The sequence below is a fragment of the Rosa chinensis genome, chromosome 3 (assembly GCF_002994745.2).
Source record: "Rosa chinensis cultivar Old Blush chromosome 3, RchiOBHm-V2, whole genome shotgun sequence".
In the NCBI taxonomy this organism is placed as follows: Eukaryota; Viridiplantae; Streptophyta; class Magnoliopsida; order Rosales; family Rosaceae; genus Rosa; species Rosa chinensis.
In genome coordinates this window covers 1,468,213-1,487,591 of record NC_037090.1, presented here as the reverse complement: position 1 = coordinate 1,487,591, position 19,379 = coordinate 1,468,213, and the positions used below count along the sequence as shown (strand labels likewise).

The window sequence follows — 19,379 nt, the reverse complement described above, 5'->3', positions numbered from 1 at the left end:
TAGCAGCTATTGGGTCATTGGCTATTGCCAATCCTCCAAATCATTCATTCATACACGAACCAACAAGTAGCGCACTCTCTCTTAGGGTTTAATCAAATCCCCACCCCACCCCCAAATTTTCAATCCCTCTCCCAGATTTTCTTAAACCCTAGCCAAATTGAGGGTTTAATTCCCCCGGCGGCGAAGTCAAGATGAGGATCATGATAAAGGGCGGCGTGTGGAAGAACACGGAGGATGAGATCCTCAAGGCCGCCGTTATGAAGTACGGCAAGAACCAGTGGGCTCGAATCTCCTCCCTCCTCGTTCGCAAATCCGCCAAGCAGTGCAAGGCTCGCTGGTACGAGTGGCTCGATCCCTCCATCAAAAAGGTCCCGCCTTTCTTCATCTTTTTTTCGTTGCTTTGCTTGCAATGTGTGGCTTGTTAGGGTTTCGGTGGGGCTTGTGGAAGCTTGGGGTTTGGTTGGGGATTGAATGTTCCAATCTGATTGGTGTTTTCGTTTCGATTTCGTAGTAATTTCAGTAATTTTCTTCAGGAAAGCGCTGTTATTGTCCTCTGTTTTTTTTTTTTTTTTAATTACTGGAGAGGATGGAGTGAACAAATTGTAATTTGGAGTTAAAACCGAGGATTTGATTAGAAAGCTTGCAATGTGAAGCTAATTAGGGGATGGGCGGTGCTTGTGGAGACTTGGGGTTTGGTTAGGGATTGGAATCTGATTGGTGTTGTTGTTTCGATTGTGCAGTAATCTCATTGTTTTTTTCCGAAGGGAAGTACTATTGTATTGGTGTTCTTGTTTAGTTTTGGTATATGGTTAGTGTTGAAGATGAAAGGAGCGATGAACAAATTCAATCTACTGTTAATTAGGCTCTGGCTGGTGCTACTTAAAACTGAGGATTTGATTAGAAATTGAATGTTTGAATTCGATTAGTGTTTTTGCTTCAGTTGTTTTGCTGTGTGTATACTAATTTTCTCAGTTTAGTTTAGTTAATGTATGGGTACTGGAGAAAACAGAGGTAACAATGAAAGTTTTCGGTCCCTAGTTTATTAGGCTATAGGTAGTGCTTGTCCAGTACTGAGGTAGAAATTGAATTGAATCGAGTGGGTGCTTTTGTTTCAGTTATTTTCTTCATATACTTGTCTTTGTAATGGGAAATAGGAGGTTGAAAATTGTTTATTTTTTCTGTAATTATAGTGGATTTTCCCCTCCCCTTATCTGGGTCTGTTTCTCATTCTTGGAGTTCCCTTAATGTGTTGGATTTTTGCTTGATGAATTTCTAACGGTGATTCCATAACTCTGATTCTTGTAGACCGAGTGGACTAGAGAAGAGGATGAGAAACTTCTTCATCTTGCTAAGCTCATGCCTACGCAGTGGAGAACAATTGCCCCAATCGTTGGTCGTACTCCATCTCAATGCCTTGAAAGGTACGAGAAGCTCCTTGATGCAGCCTGTGTCAAGGATGAGAACTATGAACCAGGTGATGATCCCCGAAAATTGCGGCCTGGAGAGATTGACCCCAATCCTGAGTCTAAGCCTGCTCGTCCGGATCCTGTTGATATGGATGAGGATGAGAAGGAAATGCTTTCTGAGGCACGAGCTCGGTTAGCCAACACCAGGGGAAAGAAGGCCAAAAGAAAGGCTAGAGAGAAACAGCTGGAGGAAGCCAGAAGGCTTGCTTCCCTACAGAAAAGGAGAGAATTAAAGGCCGCTGGGATTGATAATAGGCAGCGGAAGAGGAAAAGGAAGGGGATAGACTACAACGCTGAAATTCCGTTTGAGAAGAAGCCTCCTCCAGGCTTTTATGATGTTGCTGATGAAGACAGACCAGTTGACCAGCCCCAGTTCCCTACGACTATTGAGGAGCTTGAAGGAAAGAGAAGGGTTGATGTGGAAGCTCAGTTGAGGAAACAAGATATTGCAAAGAATAAAATTGCTCAGAGGCAGGATGCTCCATCAGCGATATTGCAAGCTAACAAGTTGAATGATCCAGAAACAGTTAGGAAGAGATCAAAGCTTATGCTTCCTGCACCTCAGATTTCAGATCATGAGTTGGAGGAAATTGCAAAGATGGGCTATGCAAATGATCTTGCTGGGAGTGAACTCACAGAAGGAAGTGGTGCAACTCGAGCCCTTCTTGCAAATTATGCCCAGACACCAAGGCTGGGAATGACTCCTTCACGTACGCCCCAAAGAACACCTGCTGGTAAAGGTGATGCTATCATGATGGAAGCTTCAAATTTGGCCATGTTGAGAGAGTCTCAGACACCGTTGTTAGGAGGAGAGAATCCACAGTTGCACCCATCAGATTTTTCTGGTGTCACTCCTAGGAAAAAGGAAATCCAGACACCAAATTTGATGCTTACTCCTTCAACTCCTGGAGGTGCAGGTCTTACTCCTAGGATTGGCTTGACCCCGGCAAGGGATTCTTTTGGCATGACACCAAAGGGGACTCCAATGAGGGACGAGCTTCGTATCAATGAAGATGTTGATATGCATGATAGTGCAAAGATGGAGCATAGGAGACAGGCTGAGTTAAGGAAAAACTTGCAGATGGGTCTAAGCAAGTTACCACAGCCCAAAAATGAGTACCAGATAGTCATGCAGCCAGTTCCAGAAGATAATGAAGAACCTGAGGAGAAGATTGAAGAAGATATGTCTGATAGGATTGCTAGAGAAAGGGCTGAGGAAGAAGCACGACAGCAGGCATTACTTAGGAAGAGATCAAAAGTACTGCAGAGGGAGCTCCCTAGGCCTCCTGCTCCTTCAGTGGAATCTCTGAGAAAGTCCTTGTTGAGAGCAGATGAAGATAAGAGTAAAGTTGTTCCTCCTACTTCAATTGAGCAGGCCAATGAAATGATTGCGAAGGAGCTTCTTAGTTTACTAGAGCACGATAATGTGAAATACCCACTTGATGAGAAAGTAGATAAGCGGAAAAAGAAAGGTACCAAGCGCAGTGCAAATGGCTCTACTCCTACTGTCCCTGAGATAGAAGACTTTGAAGAAGATGAACTGAAGGAGGTATGCTAATTTCTCGCATGTTCTTTATTTCTTTCTATAATTTCTCGTATGTTCTTTCTTTCCATGCACACACATGCATGGTCATCACTGAGTTATTTTCCTAAGAGAATCATAGATGTCACACATATGCATTATTTTGTTGCTCGAGTCTGAGTATATTTCATGCTTAAGCCTACTTGATGCAACACATAGGATCATAATTCATGGTCTGGGTCTTGGAAGGAATATGTTGGGAGGTTGTGCTATGATGGTACTCTTTTGTGAGAGATGGGGCGGTGGATGGAATAAGGAGATAGATAACTTGTGGGAGAGAGTTCACTAGGCTTTGCTGTGTTCATCATTTTCTACCAAGTTTAGAGAGAGTTCTTTGTATGCTATAGTACTGGATTAGAAAGCTTTTGCTTTAGTTCTGTGTCCTTTCGTTCATTTTATTACTAGTGTGCTCTTTCTGTTTTTAAAATCTTTTTCCTTAAATGTTGCTAAGGTAGTTAGTTAATCGGTGGAGACATTGACCCCTACTTTGTTTTAATAAAAGTTTGTTTACATATAAAATCTGGGACTTTGAACTTCTTATTGTGTTCACTTTGGACACTTGGGATTTATATCTTTAATTTTCTGAGACTAGCTTTGAGTATGTATAATGTTTATTTGTCTCTAACTTTTTCATGATGACCATTTTGTGAGCAGGCTGATTCAATGATAAAGGAAGAGGTTGAGTATCTTCGTGTTGCAATGGGACATGAAGATAAATCCCTCGATGAATTTGTTGAAGTACACAAGACATGCATGAATGATTTCATGTTTTTTCCTAGGCGCAATGCTTATGGTGCATCAAGTATTGCTGGAAATGAGGAGAAACTTGAGGCTTTGCAGAATGAGTTTGAGAATGTGAAGAAGAAGTTGGATGATGATCTTGGGAAGGCAGCGAGCCTTGAAAAAAAGGTTAAAGTTCGAACACATGGTTATGAGGTATGCTTCTGTCTTATACTTTTTAATTGTTAGACAAAATGCCTATGGATGAATTCTATGACTAATCTTTTGCTCATTAATTGCTTCAAAGGCAAAAATATGGTCATGAGTCCAGCTGTTCTATGTCTTCTGTCATCATAATTATCTATGACTATGCAGGCACACAAAAGTGCTTAGATAAATAATTTCTATAGGCAGTGAAGATGAGTTACTATCTACTTGTAGTTTGTCTTTCACTTTTTGGAATCTTAAGCTAAGATGCTTGTAGTTGACAGGTTATATATAATGAATAGTATGCTACATTTGTGGATCCTTGACCTCAAGTGTAGTTATCCTATGAATTCATAGGCCTCCTCTTGTTATCCAAAGTTATTAACCATCCACTATTCCTATATCTTAAACTAATTATTAAAATGGGTCACCATGCTAATATCTTTGGCATCAAGAAGATTCATCTTCAGCCGTATGTCTTATCTGTTGCCCATGACTAAAACTTATGATAGGTTTTTAGAGATGGAAGATGAAAAACGGTTATATGTCATCTCAATCATTACTAGTACGATCATGTTCTGGATAAAATGTCTTTTTTAACACTTGCGTGTCTACATATTGCTTGTGTAATTCTATTTGATATATGAAAGCTCCATTGCTTTTTAGTTCTGAACGTTGTTTGGCATCAATCGCATATTAATTATGTATCTGAACCCCTTTTCTCTTTAATTCTCCAGATGCGAGCTAAAGAAGTTCATTGGCCAAAAATTGAGGAAACTTTCAAGCAGTTGGACACTGCTGAAAAAGAACTCGAGTGTTTCCGTGCTCTGCAGAAGCAAGAACAACTTGCAGCCTCACACCGGATAAACAATCTTTGGGAAGAAGTTCAAAAACAAAAGGAGCTTGAGCGAACTTTACAAAAGCGGTATGGGGGTCTTATAGCGGAGGTGGAAAGGGTACAACACCTTAGAGAAAAATACATAGCGCAAGAACAAGAACAAAAAGAAGTTGCAGCCAGAAATGATCTTGAGTTGGCTGATGCTGCAGCAGATGTGGCCGTTGCGCAGTCAACTGTTAATACAAGTGACTCAGATGAGCTTGCTGCATCTCATGGTGAAACTACTGATCCACAAGTGGATGGTATAGATGTTGATGCAGAAAAGAAGGATGATATGACAGTTACCACGGATGTAAATGTACCTAACAGCACGCCTTCTGCTGCAGAGGGTGAGAATGACATACCATTACAAGGTACAAGTGGTGAAGGTTCTGATACTCACCTTTCTACCTCAGATGGGATCTACCCCAGTGGTGTTGCAGCTCAAGACTCTGTTAGCAATGGAGATGCTGTTTCAGGCACTGTGGATAATGTGCTTCCTACTGAAAAGCTAACAAGTACCGATGTGGCCAATGACCAAGTTGTTGGGGCAGAAGTAGCCGGAGATGATGGTCTTGTCAGTGCAGATGCCACCACTGTTTCTGCTGAGGTGGTCGATTTGGCTGAAAATGCACCAACCCAATTATGAACTTAAGAGCCTAGTTTACTTGATCAACTTTTGCCATCAAATATGGGAAGTTCCAAGTTTATATTGTTGAGTTGATGATATTGTATCTCTTTGAATCCTTTACCTTCGTGCACTGTCCGAATTTTATGGGACTATAAAAATTTTCTGGTGCTAAAACATTTTTTTGTCCACTAAGGATAGCCAACTAAGCAGATCAGAATCATCAGATGTAGATTGCTTTTTATCCTCGACTTATGTTTTGCGGTGCTTTATGTATGCTCTGGTAGTGATAAAAAGTATAGGCACTAGTTGATGCTACAGTGCTACACTGAATACAGATATGGGTTATTTTCATGGATAACCTTTCCAACTAAGCAGAAGGCAAGATGGACCTACTTTCTTGCTGGAGGGATAAGCTTCACTGCTTGTGCAGCCAGTCAGGCTATATAACATATAAAGCAATTATATATGGATCCACCAAGTACAACTCTTACCATCTCCATCACCTACTCTGCTAGAGGCTTCCCAATGTGAGGTAACCCGAAAACCATCTCTGTCTTATAAGTGCTCATCCTTTTTTTTGTGACAGAATTTGGTGCAATTTCAAAAAAATTCAACATTTAGTCCAAAACTCGAACTTTTCAGCTAACCACTTTACAATTTTCCTACAATTTGTGCGATAGTTTTATCATTTATGTCATAATCACTTTACAATTTGTGCGATAGTGGTATCATTTGTGTCATATCATCTACAGATGCCAACTTTAGTACATCAAATAGAAAAGACATTCATGTATTGTCATTTTCATATATGGTAACAGACCAGAAAAATCATTTTAGCTACACAAGCGGCACGCAAATCTCGATTAATTACCTCAAGTGGCACCCAGAATATAGATTGTGTCCCAATCAAATAGGAAGCCGAACTCGATCGCGAGCTATCATTTAGTCCGGTATTAAAAAAAAATTGTGCGATAAAGTGTTGGTACATGTCTCGACTACCCCTCCCTCTTCCATGATTAGAGGAATAGGAAGCAAAATCCAATTTCATTGTGGAAAAGTATAGTCCACAATCTTAGAAAGAAAACCATAACATTGGTCCACTTAGATTCCATACCAAACCTGAGGGCAATAGGTTAACTCCAAAAAGAAAGAACAGGGTACATGAAAATTATGATTCTTTTTTGAAAGGACACTACTAGAAAAAGTACTCATCACACACGGATGAGAATCCGTGTGAAATCATAGTATTCCATACAGAAATTCATGTGAATACGTCAATACATACAGTACAACGACAGATTATATATATATATACATATTACCGGCGTTGCTAATACTACTTACACACAAAATTGTTTGTCCCGGCGTTGCTAATACTACTTACACACAAAATTGTTTGTCCGCGTGAATGTATTTGGTGGGTCCCACTCCCTATCCCATCCTCTAATTAGTAATTTCCAAAATATGTAAACTCTAATTCATACCGAGATCCATGTGAGTTTCTGACACATGTGCATAATTCTTTGAAACATAAATAAATTTTCACACTGATGTCTGTGTATCACCAAATTTTTATATGAAAATTTGTGTGAATTTCATACGAAAATCCTTGTGAATTTTCACGGCCCCACTTTTAGGATATATTTCACACAGATATCTGTGTGAATATAGTTTTAACACAAACATCTGTGTGTATCGCAATGTTTTTCACACAGAATCCTATATGTGTAAATATCCATGTGAATGTTATTTGTGTGCATTTGGGGGGTTTTTCTAGTAGTGGGACATGAAAATTATGACATTGAAAGTGAGTTGTCAATAGTATACGCCACATCAGTTGCATGAACGCTTCAGTTGGATGCATGTCACTTTACCTACCACTATTTCGTTTCTGGTGAGTGACTCCTGTGAATCATTTTAACTCTTTCTAGAGTGTCTGGGCACGAATTACGACCCTTCATTCACATTAGGTCTGGTCTTCTGGAATCTTATTCAACAATTTGTAGCTTCTCCTTGATCTTATTTTATCATTCATTCAACAACTTTAAGTCTTTGAAATATATTATTTTCAGGGCTTTTTATAGTTCATGTTTGATCATTTTGGTTCATAGTTTTCTGGGCAGTGAGAGTTTTGCTGAAATCAAAGTTGGGACTGAGACTATATTGGTCTTAACATCATCTTTCTTGAACTGGTAAGCGCATTTCTCTCTCTCTCTCTCTCTCTCTCTCTCTCTCTCTCTCATATGCATGGTCTTTATTATAAGCTTAGGTGTCTTAAATTCCCTAAAGACTAGTTCTGAGTGTGTTGGAATTGTCTAGTCACTTACAAATGGATTCAAGTGCCGAATTTTTAGTTGGATCCTCACAAATTCTGTTTTGTTTTGACCATAACAACTCTGCTAACAAGATTGAGATACCCTTTAATTTAGGATCAATATAAAAGAAAATACATGAATATCAAAGAGGGTTTATGATCAAAATTGAACCCTAAATGCTTTTTAGTTTTTTGCCCACATTGAAGTGATTCATTTTTATTTGGAATTAGCTTTTTTGTGATTCTCTGCCACATTTGCAAAAGACAGAAACTTTTGTCTTTTCCTCTCAAATTCTTTCGTACTACCAATTGATCATTTTGGTTAAGTACCAGCCATGGTTGCTGAAAGGCAATTCTGTAAGCATCAGTTTATCTCTATTCAGTGATTAGAATTCATGATTTGTTTCTAGTTGTAGTAGATTTTGTATCTAGGAAACAGACTATGAACTCATTCTATCTCCTTTTGTTTTGTCGGTACTAGTTTCTTGTTCAGCAAATATGGTAACTCAAACGGTTGACCTCCGTTCCGACACTGTCACGAAACCAACCGAGACAATGCGGGCAGCCATGGCAGCTGCTGAGGTTGATGATGATGTACTTGGCTATGATCCAACAGCATTCCGCTTGGAAACAGAAATGGCAAAGATCATGGGGAAGGAAGCAGCAGTTTTTGTACCATCAGGCACTATGGGAAACCTCATTAGTGTGCTTGTTCACTGTGACATTAGAGGAAGTGAAGTCATTCTTGGGCATAATTCCCACATTCATATCTATGAGAATGGAGGCATCTCAACAATTGGAGGTGTACATCCAAGAACAGTGAAAAACAACAATGACGGGACAATGGACCTTGATTTAATTGAAGCCACCATTAGGGATCCAAGAGGAGAGCTTGTGTTTCCAACCACGAGACTTATCTGCTTAGAGAACTCACATGCAAAGTAAGGATAATCTTATTTGCATAGTAAGATGCTTAGGTACATAACCTTGTGTTGTTTATTGTTAGATTATGATATGGTAGCCACTTGATTAAGTATTTTATATGATATCTAGTAGACTCCAAGTCTTCGACTTTGTTTTTAGTACTGCAGATTGTTGGTCTGAGAAAAGTTGGTTATCAGCTTTTATTATAATGTTGTTGGCTTCATTCTTCTCTGAAGAATCTGTTGCTAATTTGTTTGACTGACCAACAACCACGGCTATGGTCAACTAGCATGTTTTTTGTTAACCAAAATCTAAGGCTTGACTTGACTTCCTTATATTATTAGAAGTTATCTTTCTCATAACTGAGAGAAAAGGACTATTTGGCTGATTGGCTCAAGCGACGCCTCTTTGCTTTGGCTATGAAAAAAATGTCTTGTAGCTGAGTGTTTGCAGTCCATAATTGACCGAGTTTTTTTTTTTTTTTTTTCATTTTTCTATTCTTTTCTGAAATGCAGCTGTGGTGGTAGATGCTTAACTGTGGAGTACACAGACAGAGTGGGAGAGATAGCCAAGAAGCATGACTTAAAGCTTCATATTGATGGTGCCCGCATTTTCAATGCATCTGTTGTAAGTAAATCTGTTTTATGCTTTTAGTTATGAGCTCTATGGCTAATGCACCGAACTTGTATGATAGTCTGCATAACAATTTATAATAAGGATATAATCTGCCATTGACATAATTAGATGGATTGAAGTTTAGACTGCAAATAAACTAGTTATACTTTGTCAAGTAAAATGTTGAATTTAGATGTTGACCAGGGCATATATATATATATATATACACAAATGATTGGTTGCTATCTTTTTTAACACTAACATTGAAAAGAGGAAGCAGAGTATTGCAACATGTGGTGGACATATTAGGTTTCAATCATTGAGATCTGCAATACCAAAATTGTATATTATCAATTTCTTGGAACTACATTTAAATTCATATTATTCCTCTGGTCTGTGTTTTACCGAGAGCATATTTGTGCTGATACATGGCTGCATGCCTACTTTAATAGAGCAATTTGGGTCTTATCTCTGCTTCTAAATGCCAACTTGTTTGCTAAAAGTAGAGTTTACTGAATTTGAATATTTTATTTCATTTAATATCTGATGCTGAGGAAAGAGACTAAGCTTTGTCCTGATTTGAGTATCTAATGTACATCTTCAGTATCTAATTCAAAATATTGGTTTACAGGCACTTGGTGTTCCAGTTGATAGACTTGTGCAAGCTGCTGATTCAGTTTCGGTATGGTTCCTGTCATTGGTACTTCTAGAATCATTTCTCATTATTGTGTGTTTAACTAAACTAAAGTTCACAGTGGAAAATAAAAACCCCATCTTCTGGTAATTTATCTCAATGATTCCTTTATAATGTGATACAGTATTCACTTAATCACCCTCTCTTTCAAAATAATGGACTAGGTTTGTCTCTCAAAAGGTATTGGTGCTCCTGTTGGATCTGTCATTGTTGGATCCGAAAGCTTCATTACTAAGGTAATATTGAGATCTTATGTGTGGTATATGAAAGGCAAACCTATCTTTTTCTTAAATTTTTATTTATTGATATTGTTTTGCTTCTTAGGCTAGAAGGCTCAGGAAAACTTTAGGTGGTGGAATGAGACAGGTCGGCATCCTTTGTGCAGGTGCTTTGGTGGCTTTACATGAAAATGTTGCAAAGCTTGAGGGTGATCACAAGAAAGCTAAGACTTTAGCAGGTATATTCTCAATCTACTTGGTTCACCATACCAAACTCTTATTTGAAATTTGAAGGAGAGCCATCACATCTTTTCTCAAGCAATCAAGCATTTTGATGTTTCTTACTTGCCAATTTTTCGTACATTCAGAGGGACTAAATCAAATCAAAGGATTAAGGGTGGATACTGAGACGGTTGAGACAAATATTGTAAGTAATTTAATTATACCAATGTTCAAAACCTATATACATACTCAACTTAATTTGATTACAATGCCAATCATTTTTAACGTGAGTCTGCAATTGAAAGTTAACAACTTTGAATTTGTTTCTACCACAAGATACACTTTTATCAGATAGTTGTAATGTCACATGAGTGCTTTTAATATACTATGATAACCCCTGAACAAATTTTGTGTGTGACCAGCTGTACGTTCATATTCTTGAGGGATCAACAATCACCACAGAAAAGTTGTATAAGAAATTGGAAGAATATGGTATACTTACGATGAAAGAAAGCTCATCAAGGTCCGATTCACCTCTCAAATGTCTTTTAAGATCCATGCTTTAGTACTTTAAACGCTCTATTTTATTGTTCAGTCCATTGCCAAAAATTTCTTTTGCCTTCACTCGAAAACTTGAACACATTGTGTTTATTGACATCTCTATGGTTTAGACAATTTTGTATGCATCTCAATTATTACAGTGTGAATGCAGCATATAGATGTGAGGCTAATCTTGAAAGTTTCATTTTTTATTTTTTTTTCAGCATTAGGATTGTTCTCCACCACCAAATTTCAGCAAGTGATGTGCAGTACACTTTGTCCTGCTTTCAGGTAAACTAGATCACATTGATCTCCAACTACTTTTTTCTTCTCGCCCAAATTTATGTTTCTTTTTATGTAAATGTTGCAGAAAGCTCTGACCGGAGCCCCTGAAGAAAATGGACACCAGTGAGAGAAACTTCAGCACTGTCCTTCCATCCTTGTTTGAGAATGTTGTTTAACATCTGGGATAGTAATAAATTAGATCTATCTGGATTTGAAAGTCATGAATGTGTACATAAGAAAAAGTTTGTTGAAAGTTGTTTGTGTAAACTTCATGTATCGGCACTTACCATTTGGATGTTTTGAACTTAATTTGTATGAATTCTGTGACCCACTGATGGGTTCCCTGCTCCTCCTCGCTTATTTCCTTCTTTGACAGACTTTTTGGCTGAACAATTAGGAACATGACATACAAGAAAGGGGGGCTTACAACTTTGGTGTTGAAGTTCACTCTTCATTTCCTATAGAAACAACGGCTCCATAATTTCAAAGACACAGATGTCAAATCATATGGTACCAAAAGTAATCACACTGTTTAATGATCTTATTCTTCTTCATCTAGGAGGTATTGATAGGCAACACATTGAAGTAAACATTTCAACTAGGATTAAAAGCATAGTGATCCAATCACGAACAAAAAGACCTAATCAAACTAGAATGTACAGCCTCTATGGCTCTATATGTATAGTGTGTGTGTTTGTGTGTGTAGTTATTGTAGTCAGTCATAGATCCTCAACTTCGAGACTCAAGACTATTTCTGGGTTTAGTTATCCTCATGTGGGTTGAGAACTTGTATGTGCATCTCTTTCTCCCATGGTCTTTTATTGCTTAGATGCCTCCAGTTATTTCCTTCCAAGCTTTGCTCTGTTTTGAGTTTTGACCATAGCCATTCTACTCGTAGATAAGAGTTGTTACTCTTGAATTTATTAGGATCAACATAGAAGAGAATTGAGAATTCGTTTATTTGGATACATAAATCCGATTAGTACTACTTCTTTTCCCTTCAAATAATCTCATACTACTAATTTATCAGTCTGATATCTGTATGTGCATTTCTCTCTCATGGTGTAAGCCTCAAGTTTTGGTCACATTCTATGTGACCAAAACAACTGTACCTATGGATTAAGAAGGTTAAGTTACTCTTGAATTTAGGATCAACCTACATGTTGACTGATTTTGCATATGTAATATGTTGACAGATTTATTTTATCTGCATATCAAAATCCAATTAGTACTACTTTTGGCATTCTATTACCAGTTTCAAAAGCAGAGAATTTTTGTTCTTTTTTCCTCCAAATACTGGCATACTACGAATTCATCGGTTTGTTATCTTTATGATTTGAAGTAATGATTTTCAAGAGTTGTATTATATTTTCTATTCAGGAAACAGGTTATGAACTTATCCTTTTCTTTGTCTGTCTTTTTGTTTTTCATTTGGGGTTAGTTTCTTCTTTAGGAAATATGGTAGCCTGTACTGTGGATATTCGGTCAGACAACGTCACACAGCCAGCTGAAGCTTGCGAGCTGCCATGGCAGCTGCTGAGATTGATGATGATATAATTGGACGAGACCCAACTGCATTTCGCTTAAAAACAAATTGGCAAAGATCATGGGAAAGGAAGCAGCACTTTGGCACAATGGGGAACCTCATCAGCATGGTTTTTCATTGTGACATTAGATGAAGTGAAGTCATTCTTGGAGATAATTCTCACATTCATCTTCATGAGCTTGGAGGCATCTCAATACTTGGGGGTGTACAACCCAAGACAGTCAAAAACAACAAAGATGGAACAATGGATTTCAACCCAACCACAAGACTAATCTGCTTGGTACGTGCATGCACATGCAAAGTAAGTCAAGCAGGAGTTGAGTTTAGTTGTGCCGTAGAATAAATTTTGTGGGTTCATCACACTGAAGCTCCTGTGTTATTAGCCAGAGTAAATGAATTTCCCTTTGCTTCGGTGACAAAAGAAAAAAAAATGTTCTATGACCATGTTGCAAACAAATGATCAACTGGTTTTGTTTCCTTAATGCAGCTGCGGTGGTAGATGCCTAACTATTGAGTACACAGAATGGTGGGAGAAATAGCCAAGAAGCATCGCTTGAAGCTTCATATTGATGGCGCTGGAATTTTCAATGCATCTGTTGAGAGTTGAAATTTAATTCATACTTCAGTTATGAGTCTAGCTTGGGACTAATGTATAAAACTTTTATGCTATTCTGTTTTGCTAGCTATACATAGCAAGGCAATGATCCAAAAGTATCTAATCCATTAGTATTGGTCTACAGACACTTGGTGTTCGTGTTGATAGACTTGTACAAGCTGTTGATTCCATTTCCGTATACAAATATATGCTTAGTACGTCATCCAAATTTAATTAATGTTAATGTGCAGTTTAGTGATTTTTCACTAATCACGTTTATTCTAAAAGATAATGGGCTAGGTATATATCTATGGCCAAAAGTATTGGAGCACCTGTTGGCACTGTTCTTGCTGGTTCCAAAAGCTTTTTTACTAAGTTACACTACTGAGACTTAAAAGATCAAAAACATGGTTACTGTTTTTGTTCTTTGAAATTTGATTTTCTACTGTTTTTGTTTGTTATGCTAAAAGGGTCAGGAAAATTTTAGGTGGTGGCATGAGACTGGAATTGGTAACCTTTGTTCTGCTGCTTTGGTCTGTTTACATGAGAAACGAGCAAAGCTTGGGACCGACACAAGAATGCTAAAGCTTTAGCAGGTTTAGATTCTCAATCTGCTTAATTCTGTATCCTTAACTCTTGTTTGTGGCACATCCATAACGCATGCTTCTCAAACCTTATCTCGCTTTGATGTTTCTCTTTGTACATTCAGAGGGACTGAAGCAAATTCAAGGATCAAGTGTGATGCCCCTGTTGAGACCAATATTGTGATTATTTTAACATGAATTTTGCAATTCAAATTTTGGTATTTTTGAACAACTACGTACTTTTGTTTACTACCAGGTGCTTGTTAATGTCAAAGAGCGCTAAAAAATTACAGCTGAGAAACTATACAAGAACTTCGAAGATTATGGCATACTTGTGTTGCAAGTGAGCTCAACAAGGTTTTCTTCACTTCTCTCAAACATCTACATATATCCATGCAATCTGCTAAATTTTAATGAAGTAATCTATTGAAATTCATAACACAGAATTTCTGGGTAACTAATTGTACTCATCGGTGTTCTGCTAAACAAGCAAGAGCACTATTACGTCGTATGATAATAAATGGTTTTGGAAATTTCATTGCTAAAAACTGTAAAGAGACTTTGCCTTTTCCAATGTGCAATCACTAGGACATCTGGACAGGAATGTCTAATAAAAACATTCTGCAAATAACTCCAATTGAAAGAGAGGAGTATTCAGAAATGAAGTTTATTTGGCACATTAGAGAACTTACAAAATTCAGTTGGAGCATTTGTGTATTACGAATCATGCAATAAGAATAGTGTATATCACTGAAAAGGTCTTAGTGGTTTCCAGTGCATCGGATAATATGTGTTGAACTTGCAGATACTGATATGAAGCTAACGTTGGAATTCCTATTGTTGTCCACCACCAAATCTCAGCTAGTGATGTGCAGCACACCATCTCATGATTTCAGATCAGCGATATACTGATCTCTGATGACTTCTTTTTTCCCAAATTTATGTTTTCCTTTCATGTGAATCTTGCAGCGGGTTGTGACTTGTGAGTGGAGTCCCTCACAAAAATGGTAATTGAAGGGAAAAATTACATGCACCTATGTGTCCAATTGATTTCCATCTACTTTATTAAGATGCATAAACAATCGGACAGTAATATGTTCCAAAAGAACAATTATAGTAAGTTGATCTTGTCAAACTTTGAATGCATGAATGTGTACTTGAGAATAAGTTTCTTAAAATTTCTACTGGGCTTTTTTTTTTTTTTTTTTCGTTTTTTCTCATATGTTGTACTAGGTGGTGTTTAGCAATTTGACACATGAGCAAAAGCCTCGTATGAATCATAATGAGTTATATGCCTAACTGTACTCAGACGAAGTTTACAGCTCTCAAAGTGCCTCTGGTCACAACACCGAAAGAATGAGGCAATGGACGAGCATAAATAAAAATCTTCCATATTTAAAACAAATAAATATGGAATAAAAGGAAAAGAATCCTGATAATTGCATAGTCTCCTTTTTGAAAGTGAGAGGTTGTGAGTTCGATTCATAAAAAATTAATTGTAGCATTTAAGTTGTTTATCTGATAAAAAAAAAATCTTGATAATTAATGATACTTTTCCTCTGTAATCAGACCACAAAAAAAAAAAAAAATCTTTTCCTTTCTAAAACTGGGGCAGGTGGCCTAACCTTTATAAACCTAGGTGGCTACAGGCTAGGTCCCGTGAAAAAACTAAAAAACTCAGAAAAAGTGCCTCAATGAGAAATTTCTACGTCAAAGAGTTTCTTCTCATCATCTGTCTATCTGTCTCTCCCCTACTTTGTCATCTGGGAACAAGACTCAAACCTAGAATCAATAATGATAACTTCTTTTCTGACGAAGTAATTGGTCGGTGAGTGAGGCCTTGTCAATATAATTTGATGATCTTGGTTTTTCAATTCGGTGAATTGTATTAAGCACATTGCTAAACTCTATGTTAAGATAACTATTTCTTGTGCAATAAAAGTGGATAACAAAATATATTTTCTACATAATATAATGATGTCGAGTGAATTCATTGAGAATGCATAATTTACCCCATGTGAGTACATTTAGCGATAGGATCAAATAGGAAATGTGTCAAATTGACGCAAATAGGGTACACTGGCAGTATTTAGGGTACACTTGCTAAAGGGAATCCTGGGGCGGCGGCATGTGGTGGCATATTTAGAATTTCTGGTGGGCGTTATATTGGAGGCTACTGTCAGAACTTGGGTTTCCAGAATGCTTTTTATTCGGAGTTAATGGCAGTGATTATTGGAGTGGAGTTTGCTTATCAGTTTGGTTGGCATACTCTCTGGTTAGAGTGTGATTCTATGGGTGTGATTGAAGGGTTGAGGTCTTCTACCTTCAAGCCCCCTTGGCCTCTGCGTGTTCATTGGCACAATTGCTTAGCTCGTCTTAATTCGATGCAATTTTATTGCAGTCATATTCATAGGGAAGGCAATTCAGTGGCAGATTGCTTGGCGAATTTGGGATTGGCCTTTCCTTCTCTTCGCTGGCTCCCTACGCCTCCAATGGAGATTTTTTCTAAGCTTCGTAATGATGCCTTAGGAGTCCTCCATTATCGTTGATTTGGTTGGATTTTTCTCTTTTGTTATCTTTTTGTGGGAGAGGTTTTGGTCTAGTCCCCCTTTCCCTTTTGTAATTTTTCTCTTTTTCATTAATTAAATTCGGGCGTGGGGCTGAGCCTCCCAGTTAGGCTGGGTTCCAAACCCCTTCAAAAAAAAAAAAAAAAAAAGGGTACACTGGCAGTATTGATCGGAAAAACTTTGCTGTGCAATGGAATCAAACTAACAAGTTTGTGTGGAATTTAAAAAGGGAGTGAAATTCACACACCATATTTTACAATCCACACTCCATATTTCTTTTTTTAGTATCTTAATTTTTTTTTATCGAGTAGTATCTAAATTTTGTATTTTTATAGTATGGATTATTATAAAATATGTGATGTTAAAATACTATAAAAAACATAGAGTATAAATTGTAAAATAGAGAGTGTAAAATTCATTTCTCTTTTATAATTAAGAGAAAAGTTGTTGGTTTTTTTTTTCCTTGCCAACAAGCATTCCCATCACTCAAACATATATATAAAGCAAATGAAAACATTCTGGTTGTTTGCTAAAAGTAGGAGAAAATATTCGTCGGTGTATTGGCGATGGAGTTGTCAATTCTCTTATGGGACATGAGCACAAGATTTTGGATGAAAGCATAAGGAATTTTCTGTGAAGGTTCCTCATTAATTGATTTGTTGCTTTCTTCTGAATCTTTATTGTTTGATGACTATCTCTTCCGCGCGCAAGCACTTGCGAATCGAAACATATATAGGTACTCGTCAGTCGTCACTCATCTAATGTATTCCTCTAGGAAAACAAAGTAGTTATTACCGTGAAACTCCTTTTGTTTTTTTTGTTTTTAGGATTAAATACTGTTTAGTCCTTGAGTTTTTGACTAAAAAATATTTCAGTCTCTGGCCTTTAAATTTCACACGTTTAGTTCTTGTACTTCAAAATTTTGGACCAATAAGTCATTTCCGTTAGTCTCCGTTTAAAAACTCCGTTAATAGCTGACGTGGCAATCCATTTCTTGCTAAAATATCTATTATACTCTCATTTCATTTTTTTTAAATTTATATATATATATATACACACACACTTTTTTTTCTTTCTCTGTTTATCTTTTCTTCTTCGTCCTCTCCCTCTCCTCCTTCACTGACTCAATGTCGTGCCCTCTTCTTCCTCCTTTCTCTTCTTGTTGTCCTCTACGCCTAGATCAAAACCCTCGCTCCGCCTCACACCCGTATCTCTAATCCTAAGCTTCTTTACTTGTCTGATCTCTATTTTCTCTCTCCCAAACCTTATCAAAGCCTTTCATGACGACAGCGATGACGAGCATAGCGGCCATTGCGTGCGGTGGATGAGGCAAGGATCGAGTGCTCACGGCGGCGCAACATATAATGAAGAGCTTGGGCAACACATCGAAGGAGGTGGGGGAGGATATGTTGCTGATCTTCTCCAGCTTTGATAACCGGCTGTCGAATTTGACCAATATGATCAACGATGAATCGAAGGCGGAGGACGACCGATTCGAGGAGGATAATAAGGTGATTTTCCTGTGGGAAGCTAATCACGACGCGATGAGGAGTGCCGTACCTTCCGAGGAGTTACTGAACGAGTCGATGAAGTATTTGTTAGTCGTGGATGAGATCCTTAGACCACCATGGCCGTGGTGCTTATTTTTCTGTTCTAATCTGATTTTAAAATTGGGATTGTGAAGTTATGATTGTGTAGATTCATATGGATGAGGAGATATTGAATTTGGTGTTTGTTTGGGCCGATGAGGACTCCTAGTTGAAGGGGGATGTTTTAGCTACTTTCATAGGCAGCCTCATGGCGGCAGAGTATTTGGTGGGCTAGAAGATCGGAGAATGAGTAGCAAATGGCAAAGTCAGAGAACGAGTAGTGTATGGGCGGAGGCGGAGGCGGCCTCATGGTGGAGAAATCGAAGAAGTAGAAGTAAATAGAGTTTGGGGATGATCATTTGAGAGAGGAGGGAGATAAACAGAAGGAGAGCGGAGGGATAAGCAGAAGGAGGAGAAAGATGGGGAAGAAAAAGAGATAAACAGAAAATAAATAAAAACAAAAGAAAGTGAGGGTAGAATAGACATTTTAGTACGGAAGAATTGCCATGTCATCGATTTAACATAGTTTTTAGACGGAGACTAATGGAAATGACCTATTGGTCCAAAATTTTGAATTACAATGACTAAACGTGTGAAATTTAAAGGCCAGGGACTGAAGTATTTTTTGGTCAAAAGCTCAAGTACTAAACAGTATTTAATCCTTTTTTTTAATATCATCAAACTTTTTTTTATATTTTTTTTATCAAATAAGAACTTCATCAATAATGAACTGCTTACAATGAGTTTTAGGCGTCATCTCTTACCCATAAATGGCTACTAGACTTCACACTGGAACTCTATAATGACTGACTCTAAACTTGCACTACAACTATATGACAAAGACAATAAGTGCAGGAGCAGAGAATCTTTAACATCTCACCTTTCGTCCAGCCAATAAGAAATCTAAATCTAGACAACTCACTTGTGTCGACACTAACTCACCAACCAGAGTCCTCCTAACCAGCTTTTGATTGACCAAGCTAACACTCGTTGTAACCTAAACTCAACCAAAAGGATTGCCAGACATTCAGACCTGGGGCTAAAGAAAATCCAACACCATCACCACCCTATTGTCAACACCATCCATCCACAACTGCTCTAAATCGCCATCGCCTCCGACTCAAACCCAGAAAAGAAAGACCCACTAGAAGGCCAAGGCTGATTTTCTATGCCACAACCAAACATTTTCGCCGCCGCTGCTGA

The 19,379-nt window shown here is 37.9% G+C and overlaps 2 protein-coding genes and 1 pseudogene across 9 annotated transcripts; all 3 read left to right on the top strand.

Annotated features, from left to right (window-relative positions):
* The first annotated feature begins 16 nt into the window (after positions 1 to 16).
* On the top strand, positions 17 to 5,706 carry LOC112192995 (cell division cycle 5-like protein). Its single transcript, XM_024332977.2, has 4 exons — positions 17 to 368; positions 1,306 to 3,015; positions 3,703 to 3,984; positions 4,713 to 5,706. Exons 1-4 carry the CDS (start codon positions 192 to 194, stop codon positions 5,499 to 5,501), a joined length of 2,958 nt encoding a protein of 985 aa, XP_024188745.1. The 5' UTR covers positions 17 to 191; the 3' UTR covers positions 5,502 to 5,706.
* A 228-nt stretch (positions 5,707 to 5,934) lies between these two features.
* Positions 5,935 to 11,643, top strand: LOC112192997 (probable low-specificity L-threonine aldolase 1). 8 transcript variants are annotated; one of them, XM_024332980.2, is made up of 11 exons: positions 5,943 to 6,015; positions 7,595 to 7,675; positions 8,279 to 8,738; positions 9,237 to 9,348; positions 9,968 to 10,018; positions 10,195 to 10,266; positions 10,355 to 10,487; positions 10,617 to 10,675; positions 10,893 to 10,993; positions 11,235 to 11,301; positions 11,381 to 11,643. In XM_024332980.2, exons 3-11 carry the CDS (start codon positions 8,296 to 8,298, stop codon positions 11,420 to 11,422), a joined length of 1,080 nt encoding a protein of 359 aa, XP_024188748.1. In that variant the 5' UTR covers positions 5,943 to 6,015; positions 7,595 to 7,675; positions 8,279 to 8,295; the 3' UTR covers positions 11,423 to 11,643. The 8 variants fall into 8 exon arrangements, with proteins under 8 accessions (XP_024188752.1, XP_024188748.1, XP_040372546.1 ...); XM_040516612.1 differs by having other exon boundaries at positions 5,972 to 6,015; positions 7,607 to 7,675; XM_024332981.2 differs by lacking the exon at positions 5,943 to 6,015 and adding an exon at positions 7,334 to 7,377.
* A 155-nt stretch (positions 11,644 to 11,798) lies between these two features.
* On the top strand, positions 11,799 to 15,035 carry LOC112192454 (annotated as a pseudogene).
* The last annotated feature ends 4,344 nt before the right edge of the window (positions 15,036 to 19,379 follow it).